We start from the raw sequence: 19,183 nt of genomic DNA on the forward strand, positions 1-19,183 counted from the left end.
ACCTCCTGACTCTCCAAAGCATGCCCACCATCTACAAGGCACAAGTCAGGTGTTTGACGGAATACTCGACACTTGCCTGCATGAGTGCACCTCCAACAATACTCAAGCTTGATACCATTTGGGTGGCATGGTGGCTCAGCGGTTCGCACTGCTGCCTCACAGCGCCAGGGACCCAGGTTCGATTCCAGCCTTGGGCAACTGTCTGTGTGGAGTTTGCACGTTCTCCCCGTGTCTGCGTGGGTTACCTTTGGGTGCTCCGGTTTCCTCCACAGTCCAAAGATGTGCAGGTCAGGTGAATTGGCCATACTGAATTGCCCATAGTGTTAGGTGCATTCATCAGGGATGAATATAGGGTAGGGGAATGGGTCTGGGTGCGTTACTCTTTGGAGGGACGGTGTGGACTTGTTGGGCCGATGGGCCTGTTGCCATTCTGTAGAGAATCTAATCTAATCCAGGACAAAGCAGCCCACTTGATTGGCACCACAAACATTGACTCCTTCCACCACCGACGCTCAGTAGCAGCAGTGTGTACTATCTACAAAACGCACTGCAGAAATTCGAGGCTCCTTAACACCTTCCAAACACACATCCACTACCATGTATCAGATACATGGAAACATCACCATCTTCAAGTTCCCTTCCAAACCACTCACCATTCTCAGAAATATATTGCCGTTCTTCACGAGTTCAAAATCCTGGAATTCCCTCCCTAACGGCAGCACATGGGCTCCCGTGGTTCAAAAAGGGCAGCTCACCCCCACCTTCCCAAGGAGCAACTAGGGACGGGCAATAAACGCTGGCCCATCGACACCCACACCCCAGATGGATAAAGAAAAAACTCGTGTACAGCCAATGTTTTATCTGGTGTTGTCTGTTCTGCCTGCAGAAAGTTCTGTCAAAGAAAGAAAGTTGTAGCGACGGAGAGGAGGATGATAAAGAAGTGAGTGGAAATATTAAACGTGGTCTTGCTGTGTTACCTGAGAAAGGGGCTTCAGCGGGCAAAGAGCAGAGCTCCGACACAACTGACAGTAAAAATGAGAATAGTGTGAAAGTTACTGCTGTAGTGAGTGAGGATGAGAACGCAATCGATAAATCAGTGTATATATCAGAGGTAAGCATCTGAGCTTTGCAGCGCACCAGCTGGTGGGGAATGAGCTGCGGTGGCTTTATAGTGATGGGCTAAGGGATTGAAATTTCACCCGAATTCCCCCACCCCCCACCCCCCCCGCCCCATCCATCCTGTTTGTTTGGGGCATGGTGGCAGATCTCCTTCAGGATCTATTGTTTCTTTCTCTTACATATATGCTGGTGTGGCCCTCTCTTCAGTGAATCTGAAAATCTGCAGCACAGATAGGCAGATAAAGCCAGCAACACCTTGGGTGTGTATGTACTCATTCAATACTTTCACTTTCCCCCAGCCCTTTGTCATCACCACTGCTCCCTTGCCACATCCCCGTGCAGTCCCTCCTTTCCAGCATTGCATTTTTAAAAATGTAATTACTGTCTGCTTCCTTTCCATTGTCCTTCCAGTAATTTGGTCACGTTTTGAGTGAGGAAGCTGTCTGCTGTTGCCCTTGAGGTGTTGCTGTGCTGCTTTAATGGAGACACTTCTGTTCCTGCCTTTGGCACATTTGTTCTATCAAACTGCTGATCTAGTTAGCAAGGGAGAAAGGAATCTGCTTTTCCACTTGTCTAATTTATATCGGGATGGGAAGAGGGTTTGGAGTGTGGTCTGTGGGTTTTCGAACAAGCTCCTGTTGACACAGTCTGTCCTTCTTTCAGGATGAGTTAGATATGAACAGTTCTTTTGTTTCAAAAGCTGTCACCCAAATGAAACGTAAAATGAACATAAAACCTAAAGTTGAGAAGAAGGAGACTGAGAAGAAAAAAGGAGAAAAGAAAGTAGAGGTGAGGAATATTCTGATCATTGTTGCACAAATAAGCCCCAGTAAACAAACTCCAGCGCTGCTTATTTCTGAACTACTTCCAGCTGCGAATTTGAGCATTTTCTCTGAGTCATGACGTATTACAGCACTGAAAGGGCCCTTCAACCAGTCGTCAATACTCTAATCCAATTTCCCAACACTTTGCCCGTAGCCTTGTATGCTGTAGTGTTTCAAGCAATCAGTAAGTGTTGTGATGGTACTTGGCTTTTTATTTTCCTTAATTTTTTTAATTGTTCTTACTGGTACTATTTTGTATTTGTGAAGTCTCACTGCGTCTGGAATGGCATTTCCTTATCTTGGTCATTATGTCAAGTATTCCATTGTACAATGCTGTTCAACATCTTTCACGGTGATTAAGTGCTGTGTTAATGTAAATTGTGCAGTCATGTTTTCATTGCTTGTTATTTCTGCCCTTCTCAGCAAACTACGGACCCCAACGCTTTGAGTGACAAGATTTATAACTTGGCAGGTAAGTCAAGACCATTTGGAGGAATCATTTGTTGTCAGTGTGTGACCTGAACTCACACTGATACGTTGTATTCTTGTGGGCTGAAAGTCATTGACAAACACGGTGGCTCAGTGGTTAGCATGCTGCCTCACAGCACCAGAGCCCCAGGTTCGATTCTAGCCATGGGCGACTGTCTGTGTGGAGTTTGCACATTCTCCCTGTGTCTGTGTGGGTTTCCTCCGGGTGCTCCGGTTTCCTCCCACAGTCCAAAGATGTGCAGGTCAGGTGAATTGGCCATGCTAAATTGCCCATAGCGTTCGGTGCATTAGTCAGAGGGAAATGGTTCTGGATGGGTTGCTCTTCGGAGGATCGGTGTGGACTGGTTGGGCCGAAGGACCTGTTTCCACACTGTAGGAATTAATCAAAAAGTGTTCCGAAGGGATGAGAGCTGGAATTTGAAGATCCACTGACATTGGAAGAATACTTCTCACAAGAAAGCTGATGATCCAGTATTAATGGGTGAGATGTTCAAAAGTGCTTGAAGATTTGATAAAAACTGAAGGAACTGCGTAATGCTGTAAATCAGAAACAAAAACAGAAGTTGCTGGAAAAACTCAGCAGGTCTGGCAGCATCTGTGAAGAGAAATCAAAGTTAACATTTCTGACCCTCCAGAAGATTTGATATTTTACAAAGGAAATCTCGGGAGAAGGTTAACTGAAATTGGGAGAATAATCGAAGTTGAAGGTTCACTGACATTGGAACAGTGTTTCATGGAAGATGATGCGATGCATTGAAGATTTGCTGATGCTGAGTGTGTATTTTGTGAAGAGTGAAGGTTTCCTAACATCAAGCCAGTCTCTCTCAGGCTGGATGAAGGCTCACTGACGCTCTGTACGACTTTGATAGGAGGAGTGGAATTCAAGTTGTGGCAAAAGTGTAATTGTCTTAATCACCAAAAAGCTCAGTTGGCTGGAAGGCTGGTTGGCAATACAGAGCATTGGCAGCAGGGTGGGTTCAATTCCTGAACCAGCTAAGGTTACCATGAGGGCTGTCCTCTCAATTTCTCCCCTTGCCTGAGCTGTGGTGATGTCAGGTTAAACCAGTCATCTCTCTCTAATGAGATAGCACCCCTATTGTCTAGTTGGATTCTGGTGACTTTACCCTTTTCTTTCATTCTAGATAAGTGCAATATTCACCAATTTTGTCCAATAAACCCCAAAATAATACTTTCATTAAAGGCAATTGTTTTTGACAATAAGTTTTTGTCAATTTAATCTTGCAGGGATAAACTATATCCCCTATATCTCTCTCTATTCCAAGTGGGTACACATTCATACACAGACAGGACAAGGCCACACAGCTCTGCAGAGTATTATTGGGGCATCAGGGGTCCTGATGCAGGTGATTGAAAAGGGCCGATGTCTCTCATTTCCTTAGACTTCCTGTTTGTGGTCTAATTGCTGTTCAGCCTTGTTTGGAGAATGTGTATAATGTATGAGCAAGTAGGGAAAGAGTTCAGTTTAGGGTTGTGGGACAAAGACTCAGCTAGAATGACTTTGACCAGATAAGAACTTGCAGTAAACAATGAGGTGTTGGAGGCAAGGGGTAGTGTTTTAACGTGGTAAAGAACATCCATTGTGTAATGCCACATGGCTTAATCTTTACTGTTGATGCTCACTGATTGTAACGGTCACCCAATCAATATAGATGTTGTCTTATTTGGATGTTGCTCTCTGCAAGTGATTGTATAATTCCTTAAGAATCTGCTGTTTGAAAGAAGTTGGAGAACTCATGTCTTTGTGTACATGGGTAATCGCTGTCTCTCTCTCTCTCTGGCTCAGAATAAAAGTGAAGAAGGTAGAGCTGTGTGTCTGAGTGTTTGCTCAGGGGGATAGGGAAACAGCAAGACAATATGGTGAGCCAGGCAGGATTCCAAATCAGTAGTTATCAGACTGTGTCAGTGATTGCCCGGAACACTGGTATCTCGAGATGGATGGGCCCAGGCGTTAAGATTTTAAACCTTGGTCCCTTTCGATATTTCTAGTGTCGGAAACGGTCCGACATTCAATCGCTTTCTATTCTACGGACTCCTCAAACAGTAATTAGTTCAGTCGAGAGACACAGTTTGGTAAACGCACTGACAAACTGGCTCGGGTCCCCCCGGGTTTTAATTGGGGTTTGAGTCCCTGGACACAGAGTAAGAAAAGGGGTCTGAATCCCAGTGAGAAAGGGGTTTGAGTCCCCTTGGTAAAAGGGGGTTAAAGTCCCCTGGAAAAAGGAATTTGGAGTACTGCAGACACTAGGTTTGAGGCTCTGGAGCATTAAAACAAGTTAGAAACCAGGAACTTCAAAGATAAATATCTAAACAAAATTTGGTGGTACTTAAAGTTAACACCTTTATCCTCCACATGTCCCCTTAGAAGGACTTTTAGGACAATATGGCATCACTGGGAAAAGGGGGAGAAAGTGGAGCCGGTCCACTCGGGTCCCGATAGTGAAATACGTTGACTGACGGGAAAGCTTTGTCCAGGTTTTTATTGTGGGAGTCTTAGTTTCTGGGCTGTGAACTCTACTCTGCGACTCCTTCTGTGGGAGGGGAGTGGCTAGGACTGCGGCACTGTGTGGTCTGCTACAAAGGTTTTCTCTTTTAATAGGTGTAATTTCATCGAGCGGATACGAAAAAAATGAAAAATGTTGAAATTAAGGTTGTACTAATACTTGGCTCGAAAAAGGAAGTTTCAATATAAATTATGCCATCCTGAAGTATTTAAATATTTGTTTGCCTATTTTGACTGTTTGAATTCGGCTCTCAATCCAGTGTGTTTTGTGGGCTACGTAATAGGGCCTATTTTGTTTTTACATTAATATTTTACAGCATTAGGATCTTTTTAAAATGATCAAACATGTAACGTTAAAATAAATTGATTGAGGGCCTTGGGCCCCTGATTTGTTTGAAATTCTACAATGCCTGGTTCCAGAAACAATTGTCAGTGGTCATGCTTGAGCCAGATGACAATATTGTTTTATAATATATTTGCTGCTGTGTTTTTAATGCAGTGTGTTCATAAAAATAAGAGTGCATTTTAATTTTTACGATTTAAGATTTGAGAGAATATTAGAACTTGACGCTGAGCTGTTCAGTTCTGTCAATTCTTGTTAAGACATCATTGACCCCCTTCATATATTCAAAGAATGCTGATCTCTATCCGAGTTGTACAGTTACAGGTCTGTAACCACTAGTTCCAACTGTTCATTTGGAGAACAATCTTTAAGATATTCTGCATTTGTTTCCCTCAAATATTTGAGATGTAAATCTGAACTGAAACGGCCTCTTTAATGGCTAAAGCACAGGAAACAGGTTTCTTGCTGTTCCAGATTTTTCAAATACTTTTCCTGACAGATTTCACATTGGGGAGAAAGTGAGGTCTGCAGATGCTGGAGATCAGAGATGGAAATGTGTTGCTGGAAAAGCACAGCAGGTCAGGCAGCATCCAGGGAACAGGAGAATCGACGTTTCGGGCATTAGCCCTTCTTCAGGAAGGGCTAATGCCCGAAACGTCGATTCTCCTGTTCCCTGGATGCTGCCTGACCTGCTGTGCTTTTCCAGCAACAGATTTCACATTGGCCCCAAGTATTAATTTGTCAAAGGAAAATAATTTTTGAATAACCTGAGTGGGGTCCCCAGAGAGTTGGGTTTTAGGACCATTGATTGTCGTTTATAAATGATAGTTGTTTAGGCAGTGCAATTTTAAACTTTGTGGATTGTTTAAGGTTAAAAATCACACAACACCATGTTATAGTCCAACAGGTTTAATTGGAAGCACTAGCTTTCGGAGCGACGCTCCTTCATCAGGTGGTTGTGTTAGACTTGATAATGTCAAATAGTGAACAGGGTAACAGACTTCAAGATGATTGAGGGTGTTGAAATAGGTAGATGCAATTTAGTGTAGTTAAATGTGTGACTGTCTTCATACTGATAACCACCTTGGCAAGGAAGGAAACAGGAAATTCAAAGCAACTTTGAGCAGCTCACATTGTCTCCAAAGTTTCTCCATTCACAGGTAAAGCATGCCTTCGGACCACTGCCCACCCCTCCACAACCTGATCCAGTGGATTCAGTCAGCTCCCCAGTTGTGAGCATGAAAAGTGTAGAAGCTAACAAAGGTGAAGAGGTCGGTGCGCTTTTTGTCAGTGGTCTTCCTACGGACATTAAGCCACATGACCTCTACCTTCTCTTTTGACCCTTTAAAGGGATATGAAGGCTTACTGATCAAGCTAACATCACAACAGCCAGTTGGCTTTGGTACATTTGACAGGAGAGTGGGAGCAGAAGCAGCAAAAAATGCTGCGTTCACCTACCCTGCTGCTGCTGCACTTCATGCTCGGATGCACTGGTATCCTCCATCTGAAGCATCTCTGCAAGGATGGCAGTCTTGTCAGTTTTGTTAAGTATTTAAATGCCCTTATCCAAGGATTCCAATTTCCCTGTGGAGTGATGCAGAAGGACAGACTGGATTTTGTTTAAAGGTTGGACTTTACTGATGGAGATTTTGGATAACTGGCTCATTTCCACTCGACTTGGAGGGGGTGGAGTGGTTACTAAGGACTGTGGATTAAAGAACTTTACCTGATGCATGTTTTTTTCCACATGGGAGGATCCTGCAGATTCAATCTAGTGCATGGACGAGTAATTTTTGTTGTTATAATCATCGTATGCTATGTGTCAATAACTTACTTAAGTGCTGAGTGTCAGATTCTTATGAAAAAGGTGATGGTGTCATCTAGGTGGTTATCATGAAATGATAAAAGGAGGGAATGAGAATGTGTGTAAGGTATGAGCAAGTAGGGAGAGAGTTAAGGTTCGGGATGTGTAACAAAGGCTCAGCAAGCATGACTGATCAGATAACTTGCAGTAAACAGTGAGATGCTGGAGGCAAGGGTAGTGGGTTAATGAGGTGAGGAACATCCATTGTGTAATGCCAGTTATTGAGGTGAGGAACATCTGTTGTGTAATGCCAGATGCTTAATCTTTACTGTTGATGCTTGCTCATTGACCTTTGCAATCAATACAGATGTTGCCTTATTTGGATGCTGCTCTTTGCAAGTGACTATATAATTCCTTAAGAATCTGCTGTTCGAGAGAAGACCTGAGAATTCATGTCTTTGTGTACATGGGTGATTTCTCTCGCTCTCTCTTGCTCTCACGCCCACTCTCTCTCTCTCTCTCTCTCTCTCTCTCCCCTCCACTGATCCCGATAAAATCCTTTGTCTGTGTTTTTGAGAGTTACTTTCTGCTTTTCATCCTTGCAAACCTCTTCAAAGGCTGCTAGTTTTCTTCAGACTCCCATTTGCAGATTGTAACATGCTGTTACAATCCATATCTTATTAAAAAAAATTCTTCCTCCCTCTCCTGTCCCCTCAGTGTAAACGACGCTGCAGAGGTGACTGGCATTGGAGCGAATTATATATTATAATAACATGGGCAACACGGTGGCACAGTGGTTAGCACTGCTGCCTCACAGTGCCAGAGACCCGGGTTCAATTCCCACCTCAGGCGACTGTCTGTGTGGAGTTTGCACATTCTCCCAGTGTCTGCGTGGGTTTCCTCCGGGTGCTCAGGTTTCCTCCCACAGTCAAAAATGTGCTGGTTAGGTGAATTGGCCATGCTAAATTGCCCGTAGTGTTAGGTGAAGCGGTAAATGTAGGAATGGGTCTGGGTGGGTTGCTTATCGGAGGGTTGGTGTGGGCTTGTTGGGCCGAAGGGCCTGTTTCCACGCGTAAGTAATCTAATCGCAGCCCAAGTTTACAGCATCAGAACCCACACACCCCTTGAGTTCTGGTATCAGATTGGAATCTGGAAGGTGAATACAGGTTTCTGGGTAGGGCTGGTGTGAACTGGGAGGCTGTAAGTTGGAGTGGCAATGCTTTTGATATCTTCCTGCAAACTGCAGGTTTCTTACTATCAACAGTATGGTCAATTTGCATGTCATCTGCAAATCATTTATTCATGCCAGAGACCCGGGTTCAATTCCCGCCTCAGGCAACTGTCTGTGTGGAGTTAGCACATTCTCCCCGTGTCTGCGTGGATTTCCTCCGGGTTCTGATCATTAAATCTAAATCATTGACAAATTCTGAAAACAAGGGACTCAGTACCAAGCCCTGTGGAACCCCGTTGGAAACAGCCTTCCATTTGCAAAAACATCTGTCAACCATTACCCTTTGGATCCAAATGTGACTCAGTGGGAGGAGAGTTCAGACTGGGTTTATAAGCCATGGGTTTGTATGAGAGTAGCTCAGGTGGGCTGAATGACTCTTTATTGCTCTGGCAGTGTTTGTGTGCTGATACAATGAAACTGACGGTTGCTTTATTTCTCCACAGTACAAGGAAATAGTATGGCTAATGAGGGGCGCTATGAAGATGCGGTGGAATATTTTACAGAAGCAATTAAATATGATCCAAAAGAATATAGGTAAGAGGGCAAGTTTCAATATTTTGTTGGAAAGAGAGTGGATGGCAAGTGATTTGGTTCCTGTCTTATTCTGTTGCTAAGAAGCTTGTAAGAAGAAGGGAAGCATTTGGATTTGTATCGTGCCTTTAAGAAATGCAACCTGTCCCACAGTAAGTAGGTCAGTGAAATAATTTTGAAATCTCGGCAGCCAGGAAATGCAGTGACCATTTTGTGTGTGGTAAGCTCGTATGAGCAGTAATGGGTTAATGACCAGATAATCTTTAGTGATGTTGGTTGAAAAGTGAATATTGAGTTGAACACTGGCCAAATTCCGTTCCTCCACTCCGAAATACAGTCTGGGATCTTTCATATCTAGCTGGCAGAATGGCAATTGAGTATTTCAGTAAAATTCTATGTAAAGCCCATGTACTTTGGACACAGGCAAGAGTATTGCCACTAAGCCAAGTGGCCCCTGAATCTATTCAGTGTTATTTCTCAATTCAACAATATGTTGTCGTTGTCGTCGTTGTTGACAACGATGACTTAAATATTTGTCTTCCATCAATAAGTTAAAACCTTTCACGTGAAATAGTGGGCTTTCATCAAATCTGTCCCATCGAAATATCAGTTAATGTAAATGGTGATTGCTGAGACTTGAGGTAAGATGCATTAATGTCACAATGTGAAGGGAAATATCTTCCCCACCTGTCCTCTGTGACATTGTAGATTTCGGAACTTAAATAACTGTTCATGGAGAACTAGAGGCCATAGGTTTAGGGTGAGAGGGGAAAGATATAAAACAGACCTAAGGGGCAACTTTTTCACACAGAGGGTGATGCGTGTATGGAATGAGCTGCCAGAGGAAGTGGTGGAGGCTAATTACAGTATTTAAAAGGCATTTGGATGGGTATATGAATAGGAAGGGTTTGGAGGAATATGGGCCAGGTGCTTGCAGGTGGGACTAGATTCGGTTGGGATATCTGGCCGGCATGGACGGGTTGGACTGAAGGGTCTGTTTGCGTGCTATACCTGTGAATGAATCATCAAAGAAATGACCTGTCACACAGCAATAACTCTGTCTGGAACTGTTCAGGAACAAAAGCTGTTGCACAGACTGGAGGAATCAGCTGTATCTTGGTCAGATTTATATAAACAAAATTGCTTTGACACCTGCCTGATAAACTGGATGTTTTATGGCCAAGGAGGACAAAGTTTGCCCTTCAGAAGCATTGAAGGAGTTAATTGTCGAAAGCTGTGTCTCCAAATGTAGCAAGAAACAGATAAATTACTTTTGATAAGGAAGCCAGTTGCAGACTTGCAGTCATTTACATAAACAGCGCAGTACAGGCCCTTGAGCCCTCTGCACCACCTGTGAAAATAATCTGATGCCCATCTAACCGACACCATTCCATTATTATCCTACTGGAACTGTCCATTGCCCAATTAAATGCACTTAATGTCGGCAAGTCGCTACTGTTGCAGGTAGTTCCATGCCCCTCCTACTCTGGGTAAAGAAACTACCTCGATATCTGTCCTTAATCTGTCACCCCTCAATTTAAAGCTGTCCCCTCATGTTAGCCTTCACCATCCAAGGAAAAAGGCTTTCCCTGTCCACCTGACCTCACCCTCTGATTATCTTATACATCTTGATTAAGCCACCTCTCAACCTTCTTCTCTGTAACGAAAACAGCCTCCGGTCCCTCAGCCTTTCCTCATGAGACCTTCCCTCCATACCAGGCAACATCCTGGTAAATCTCCTTTGAACCCTTTCAAAGCTTCCACATCCTTCCTATAATGCGGTGACCAGAACTGCACGCAATACTCCAGGAGTGGTTTTACCAGTGTCTTGTACCGCTGAAGCATGACCTCATGGCTTTGAAACTCAATTCCCCCGACCAATAAACGCCAACACACCATATGCCTCCTTAATAACCCTATCAACCTGGGTGGCAACTTGCAGGGATTTATGCACCAGCACACCGCGATCTCTGTTTGTCTACACTACCAAGAATTTTACCATTAGCCCAGTACTCTGCATTCCTGTTACTATTTCCAGAGTGAACTACCTCACACTTTTCCACATTAAACTGTTTGCCATTTCTTAGCTCAACTCTGCGTCTTATCTATGTCTTTCTGTAACCCACAACATCCTTCAGCACTATCCACAACTCTGCCTACCTTACTGTCATCTGCAAGTTACTAACCCATCCTTCTATGCCCTCATCCAGGTCATTTATAAAAATGACAACAGCAGTGGCCCCAGAACAGATCCTTGCGGTATACCACTGGTAACTGAGCTCCAGGATGAACATTTCCCATCAACCACCACCCTCTGTCTTCTTTCAGCTAGCCAATTTCTGATCCAAACCGCTAAACCACCTTCAATCCCGAAACTCCGTGCTTTGTGCAATAGCCTACCATGTGGAACCTTATCAAACACCTTGCTTAAGTCCATATACACCTTATCAACTGCTTTACCCTCATCCACCTGTTTGGTCACCTTCTCAAAGAACTCTAAGGTTAGTGAGGCATTCACAAACAGTGTTGATTATCTCTAATCAAATTATTCCTTTCCAGATGATTATAAATCCTATCTCTTCTAACCTTTTCCAACACCTTACCCACAACCCCATAATTAACAGGGTTGTCCCGACCCCCCTTCTTAAACAACAGAACAGCATTTGCTATCCTCCAGTCTTCTGGCACCACTACTGTCGACAATGACGATATAAAGATCAAAGCCAAAGGCTCTGTAATTTCCTCCCTGGCTTTCCAGAGAATCCTAGGATTAATCCCATCCGGCCCAGGGGTCTAATCTATATTCAGATCTTCCAAAATTGCTAAAACCTCCTCTTTGTCAACCTCAAAACCATCTAATCTAGTAGCCCGTATCTCCGTATTCTCACTAACATTGCCCTTTTCTAATGTGAATACTGACGAAAAGTATTAATTAAGCACTCCTCAGATTCCACACAGAACTTCCCACTACTATCTTTGTTTGGCCCTAATCTTACTTTAGTCATTCTTTTATTCCTGATATAGCTATAGAAGACTTTAGGGTTTTCCTTGATCCTATCTGCCAACAACTTCTCATGTCCCCTCCTAACTCTTCTTAGCACTCTCTTTAGATCTTTTCTGGCTAACTTATAACTCTCAAGCTCCCTAACTGAGCCTTCACGCCTCATCCTCACATAAACTGCCTCCTTCCTCTTGACAAGAGCTTCAACTTCTTTAATAAACCACAGCCCCCTCGTTCGACAACTAACTCCCTCCCTGATGGCTATATACTTGTCAAGGACCCGTGGTAGCTGTTCCTTGAATAAGCTCCACATGTCCATCCCCTGCAGTTTCCTCCCCCATCCAATGCACCCTCAGTCTTGCCTAATCACTTCATAATTGCCTTTCCCCCAGTTATACCTCTTTCCCTGCAGTATGTACCTATCCCTGCCCATTGCTATTATAAACATATCCGAATTGCGGTCACTATCACCAATGTGCTCAACTACCTCCAAATCTAACACCTGGCTGGGTGCATTCCCCAGTACCAAATCCAATGTGGCATCTTCCCTTGTTGGCCTGTCTACATACTGTGTCAGGGCACCCTCCTGCACACATTGGACAAAAACTGACCCATCTAAACTACTTGAACTATAGTATTCCCAGTCAACATTGGGGAAGTTAAAGTCCCCCATAACCACTACCCTGTTACATTCGCTCCTATTGAGAATCATCTTTGCTATCCTACACTCTATTTCCCTGGAACAATTCGGAGGCCTGTAGAAAACTCCCGACAGGGTGACCTCTCCTTTCATGTTTCTAACCTCAGCCTAAACTACCCGGAAAGGTGATAGGTAGGTGCAGGTTGGGGGAGGGGGTCGTGATGGTGATAGGTTGGAGGGCAGGGTCGGGCGGAGTAGGTGGGAAGGAAGATGGACATTCAGGACACCACCAGAGAGATTTCCCCATCCCGTATCTGCATTCTGCAGAAACCATTCCCTCTACGACTCCCTCGTTAGGTCCATGCCACCCCATCAACCCACCGTCCACACTTGGCACCTTCCCTTGCCACTGCAGGAGGTGTAAAACTGCACCACCCCCCCCCCCAGATAGGATAGTGAAAAATGCATTTGGTATGCTTTCCTTTTATTGGTCAGTGCGCTGAGTATAGGAGTTGGGGGGGTCATGTTGCAGCTGTACAGGACATTGGTTAGGCCAGTTTTGGAATATTGCATTCAGTTCTGGTCTCCCATCTGTAGGAAGGATGTTGTGAAACTTGAAAGGGTTCAGAAAAGATTTACAAGGACGTTGGTGGGGCTGGAGGATTTGTGCTACAAAGAGAGGCTGAATAGGCTAGGGCTGTTTTCCCTGGAGCATGGGAGGCTGAGGGGTGACCTCATCGAGGTTTATAAAATTATGAGGGGCATGGATAGAGTAAATGAACAAGGTCTTTTCCCTGGGGTGGGGGAGTCCAGAACTAGACAGCATGGGTTTAAGGTGAGAGGGGAAAGATATAAAATGGACCACAGAGAGTTTGGTACAGAATGAGCTGGCAGAGAAGGTGGAGGCTGGTATGGTGACAACCTTTTAAAAGGCATCTGGATAGGTATATGAAGAGGAAGGATTTGGAGGGATATGGGCCAACTGTTGACAAACAGGAGTAGACTAATTTAGGATATCTGGTCAGCATGGACAAGTTAACCTGAAGGGTCTGTATCTGTGCTGTTCAGATCTATGAATTTTAAGCCTTTGCAAGATTTGACCATTAATTGTTGATAGCTAAGTTGAGGGGTCGAATATTTGGTTGCTATGCGTAATAAAGTTTAAATCATTGTTTCAGTACCTGAATATCTGAGAGATTTCTTTATATATAGCTGGATTAAAAATAACTTTGTGATTTACCCACAATACCTGGGAGTGCTTGATGGGGCAGTGAGCTTTACTCTGTCTGTAATCCCATACTGTACCTTTGTTATGTAATTTTGGTTTGTTTATTGTTTACAGACTGTTTGGAAACCGTTCCTACTGCTATGAGAGATTAAAGCAATATAGTCGAGCACTGAGTGATGCTCAAATAGCAGTGAATCTGAATCCATCCTGGCCTAAAGGATACTTCAGGAAAGCTAGAGCATTAGCTGGAGTTAAGGTAAAATGCTCTGAAATTTTGTCTGTTACGATTTATGGGGTTAATTCTGTTTGTTTTGGTGAATGCTGCTTTGCCATTGTTTTGTATCCGTGCTATTGAGGGGACTTGCCCCCCTTTCTGCTCCCCATGCAAGCCCCTTTCCTTCGAATTGTTGCTATGTTTCCATATCCTGTCACCTGTGTTTCATCAGTTCTGGCCACTGCTCATGGCTCTTCCTTTGAAAACTGCCAGGTAAGTTATCGAGTCATACAGCACCGAAACAGACCCTTTGATACAATCAGCCTACACCAACCAGAAACTAAACTAGTCCCACCTGCTTGCACTTTGTCCATATCTCTCCAAACATTTCTTATTTGTGTAATTATCTAAATATCTTTCAAATATTGTCACTACCTGCATCTGCCACTTTTTCTGGAAGTTCATTCCACACATGAACCACTCCATGGAAGCAAAGTTGCCCCTCATGTCTCTTTTTTTAAAAAAAACTCCTCTTACCATAAAAGTATGCTCCCTACTCTTGAAATTCTCCACTCTAAGGAAAGGGACTTACCATTCACCTTATCTATGTCCCTCATGATTTTATAAACCTCAATAAGGTCACCTGTCAACTCCAACCTTCCAGTGGCAAAACGTCCCAGCCTACCCAGCTTTCCGTTCTAACTCAAGCCCTCCATTCCTGGAAACCCTCTCCAGCTTTAACAATATCCTCTCTCTAACTTATTGGAATTTGAAGCCCCAGCTATTTCTCAACCTTCATGGTCTTGGATGTAATGTTCTCTTTAACTGTCTGAAAGTGTCTCCGTGAGGAAGGCTGTTTGTGTTGAATTCTTCTGAAGTGAGGCGTATTGCCACTGATTACCCATCCCTCATTGCTCATACCTGAAGGTGTGAGCTCTCTGTAGTCTTGTGGGCCTGCTGTTGCTTGTAGCTTGGATTAGGTAAAGAGGGCAGGTTCTCTTCTCTGAAGGACATTCATTAAGTACTTAAACGGGCACTGCAATCTGAGAGCCTTGTGATGATTTCCCTGCCCGGCCAGTCTGTAAACTAGCAGATTTGCTAAATTGAAGTGTTTGATTTTCAGGGTCAGCCTTAAACTCATGTACATTTGCGTTACTGGTTCAGTACCAGGACTCTACACTAACGATTCCTTGCAGCGTCTTAAACGGAGACTTCTTCTCCTCCAGCAGCTCATGCCATCTGCTGAGTAAGAAATTCCCTGCACTGATGTCAGTATCATGTTGTCATTTCTAACTGTGTTTGAATATATTATAGCCCCGTGTCTGGTCTTTCACATGCAGAGATACATTGAGGCCATAGAGGCTTTCCAGGAGGTGCTGAAAATTGATAGCTCCTGTAAAGATGCTGAATGTGAGCTCGTCCAAGTTCAGATGCAGCTACTGATGGTGAGTAATAAAATATCATTTTAAATAATGAAGACCTGGGTTCAAATTCCAGCTGTGGAAACCTGAGAATGTTAATGACCCTCTCTTGGGAACATACAGTTGGGATGGTTAGATTTAGGGCAGATACGATTTAATGCACAAAGATGGCATATTTGATTGTGGAACAGTGAATAATTACAAGGAGATGGTAAGGCTTGAGAAAGCAGTGTACAAAAACTATAGGTTTTTTTGGCTTTATGATTGGAATATGGGTGTTTACAGAGGGAGGGTGGAGTTTGCAGATGGATGTGGGAATGGGAGGGTGGTGTGATGACTGTGGGAACCAGGGTGGTCAAGTGTGGGACTGTCACAACAGGATCCCTTTTTTTTTTTGCACAAAATATTATGTTACCAAAGTAGTTGCCTGTTGTAACCCTGAAACTGGGGGGGAGGGGCAGAAACCAAGTTGCTGCTGTTAATGAAAACAACAGACGCTGGAGATCATAGCAGATCAGGCAGCATCCATGGAGAGAGAGCAAGCTAACATTTCAAGTTGAGATGACTCTTCATCAGAGCTCTTGCTGACAATTGTCTGTTCCCCTGGGTGGCAAGAAGATGTGTTTATCCTTGCGCCGAGGGCTGGCTTCTGTGTTAACGTAGCTCCTTGCTGTTGAACATCCTCTAAGTTGCTCACGCCTACATGATGCCTCACTTTGTAGGTGGAATTCTAAATTTTGGTGCTGTGTGGCTGGGCCTTAACAATGATGGTTCCTGTTTGGAGAAGGTTAAGAGAGCAGTGAAATTGGGCAAGACTTCTGTCCTTCAGTGTCTCCTCAGTCTGTGGGTTTGACATCAATCACAAGATAACTGCAGACACCACTTCCCTCATAGGTTCCTCCAAATAGTAATGAGAATGAAGGTGAGAGAACGCATGGCAAGAACTCAGTAGATCTGGCAGTATCTGTGAAGAGATTTCTTCAGAAAAGCAGAATTCTAATTCATCTCTGAAAGGGTCAACGATCAAACTATTGTCTCTATTTCTCTCAAAGAAACTGTCTGACGTGCTATATTTTTGCTACATTTTGTGTTTTCATTTCACTACTACTGAAAGTGCTGGTTGAATCCTGAAGGTCTTTGTTGCAAGATACGGTCTACAGCAGGTGGTAAGGAAACCATCAAAAGACAAAGCTCTCCTCCAGTCTACCTGCTGCAGTTGGGAGGTAGCTGTGACAACATTCCTGCAATGGGACAGAAGATTGTGCTCCAGAACTTGCCACTCCCTGAGCCAAGCTGTTACAGCACAGTCAGAGCACTGTTACCTAACTGACAATGTTGGAATATTGTCCAGGTCTGTCCTGTACATAAAAAGCAGGACAAATCCAACCAGCCAATTACTGCCCATCAGCCGACTCTCAATGGGAAAAGTATAGGATCCACAATGTCAACAGGCAATACTTGGCAACAAAAACAGAATCTGCTGGAGAAACCCACCGTTTGGTTGCTTCAACACAAGCAGTGTTGACATATTCTTAGGAAGAATGTATTCTGACAAAGTTGTGTTGGACTCGAAATGTTAACTCTGTTTCTCTCTCCTCGGATGCTACCAAACCTGCTGAGTTTCTCCAGCACTTTGCTAGTAATATGAAATATACACATGTGTTTATTTGGGCACTTAGCAATACCCTGCTTAGTGATGCCAGGGCCACTCAGCTCCTGACCTCATTACAGCCTTGGTTCAGGCATGGACAAAAGAGCTGAATTCCAGAGGGGAGGGGAGAGTGACATCAAGGCCATATCTGAGGCCTTCTCAAGGAGCTGTAGCAAAACTGGAATCAATGAGAATTGATAAAAGCTCTCCACTGGTTGGAGTCATACCTGGTACAAGGTTGTGGTTGTTGGAGGTCAGTCATCTCAGTTCCAGGACATCTCAACAGGAGTTCCTCAGAGAAATGACCTAGGCCCAACCATCTTCAGTTACTTCATTAATGCCCTTCCATCCATCAGAAGGTCAGAGGTGGGGTTGTTTGCTGCTGGGATTGTGCAATGTTCAGCATCTCACACGACTCCTCCGATACTGAAGCAGTCTGTGTCCAAATGCAACGATATCTGGACAACAGGAGAAAGTGAGGAAAGTGGGTGGTTATGGTCGGGAATTTTAACTTTCCAAACATAGACTGGGACTGCCATAGTGTTAAGGGTTTAGTTGGAGAGGAATTTGTGTGTACAAAAAATTTTCTGTTTCAGTATGTGGGTGTACCTACTAGAGAAAGTGCAAAACTTGACCTACTGTTGGGAAATAAGGCATGGCATTGACTGAGTTTCAGTCGGGGAGCACTTTAGGACCAGCAGCTATAATTCTAGTTTTAAAATTGTGATGGAAAAGGATAGACTGGATCTAAAAGTTGAAGTTCTAATTTGGAGGAAGGCCAATTTTGACAGTATTAGCCAAGAACTTTAAGAGTTGGTTGGATGTTCGCAGGTAAACGGATGGCTGGAAAGTGGGAAACCAATCAAAAATGAGATAGCTAGAGTCCAGAGAAAGTATATTCCTGTTCGGGTGAAAGGGAAGGTTGATAGGTATAGGGAATGCTGGATGACGAGAAATTGAGGGTTTGGTCAAGAAAAAGAAGGAAGCATATGTCAGGTATAGACAGGATAGATCGATTGAATCCTTAGAGTATAAAGGCAGCAGGAGTATACTTAAGAGGGAAATCAGGAGGGCAAAAAGGGGACATGAGATAGCTTTGGCAAATAGAATTAAGGAGAATCCAATGAGTTTTCACGAACACATTAAGATAAAAGGGTATCTAGGGAGAGAATAGGGCCCTCAAAGACCAGCAAGACAGCCTATGTGTGGAGATAGAGGGAGATATTAAACAAGTATTTTGCATCAGTGTTTACTGTGGAGAAGGACATGGGGAAGATAAACAATATATGGAAAAAGCTGGTGACGTCTTGAAAAATGTCCATATCACAGGGGAGGAAGTGTTGAATGTCTTAAAATGCGTCAAGGTGAACAAATCCCCAGGACCTGATCAGGTGTACCCGAGAACTCTGTGAGAAGCTAGAGAAGTGATTGCTGGGCCTCTTGCTGAGATATTTGTATAATCAGTAGTCACAGGTGAGGTGCTGGAAGACTGGAGGTTGGTTCATGTGGTGCCACTATTTAACAAAGGTGGTAAGGAAAAGCCAGGGAGCTATGAGCCTGACCTCGGTGGTGGGCACGTTATTGGAGGGAATCCTAAGAGACAGGATTTTCATGTGTTTGGAAAGGCAAGGGCTGATTAAGGGTAGTCAGTATGGCTTTGTATGTGGGAAATCATGTCTCACAAATTTGATTGAGTTTTAGGGCAGAGGATGGATGTGATCGATATGAACTTGAGTAAGGCATTCAACAAAGTTCTCCATGGTAGACTGGCTAGCAAGGAAATGACATGGAATACAGGGAGCACTAGCCATTTAGATACAGAACTGGCTTGAAGTTCAAAGACAAAGGCTGTTGGATGAGGGCTGCTTTTCAGACTGGAGGCCTGTGACCAGTGGAGTGCCACAAGGATCGGTGCTGGGCCCTCTGCTTTTCATCATTTACATAAATGATTTGGATATGAGCATAAGAGGTATCGTTAGTAAGTTTGTCTATGACACCAAAATTGGTGATGTAGTGGACAGTGAAGAAGGTTACTCAGAGTACAACGGGATCTTGATCAGATGGGGCAATGGGCCGAGGAATGGCAGGTGGAGTTTAATTTAGATAAGTGTGAGGTGCAGCATTTTGGAAAGGCAAATCAGGGCAGGGCTTCTTCACTTAATGGTA

At 43.9% G+C, this 19,183-nt stretch overlaps 1 protein-coding gene across 6 annotated transcripts in view; it reads left to right on the forward strand.

The window, feature by feature from the left end:
- Positions 1-19,183, forward strand: part of LOC122548805 (tetratricopeptide repeat protein 31-like) — a 63,898-nt gene that overhangs the window by 28,052 nt on the left and 16,663 nt on the right. For 4 of the 6 annotated variants that reach the window (XM_043687626.1, XM_043687717.1, XM_043687805.1 and 1 more), the window contains 6 exons: positions 887-1,111; positions 1,783-1,908; positions 2,367-2,415; positions 8,775-8,865; positions 13,846-13,987; positions 15,286-15,390. In XM_043687626.1, the coding sequence (XP_043543561.1) occupies positions 887-1,111; positions 1,783-1,908; positions 2,367-2,415; positions 8,775-8,865; positions 13,846-13,987; positions 15,286-15,390 (738 nt within the window). The remainder of the gene's footprint in view (positions 1-886; positions 1,112-1,782; positions 1,909-2,366; positions 2,416-8,774; positions 8,866-13,845; positions 13,988-15,285; positions 15,391-19,183) is intronic. The other 2 variants (XM_043687896.1, XM_043687974.1) reach the window with 2 other exon arrangements.

The sequence above is a fragment of the Chiloscyllium plagiosum genome, chromosome 1, assembly GCF_004010195.1.
Source record: "Chiloscyllium plagiosum isolate BGI_BamShark_2017 chromosome 1, ASM401019v2, whole genome shotgun sequence".
In the NCBI taxonomy this organism is placed as follows: Eukaryota; Metazoa; Chordata; class Chondrichthyes; order Orectolobiformes; family Hemiscylliidae; genus Chiloscyllium; species Chiloscyllium plagiosum.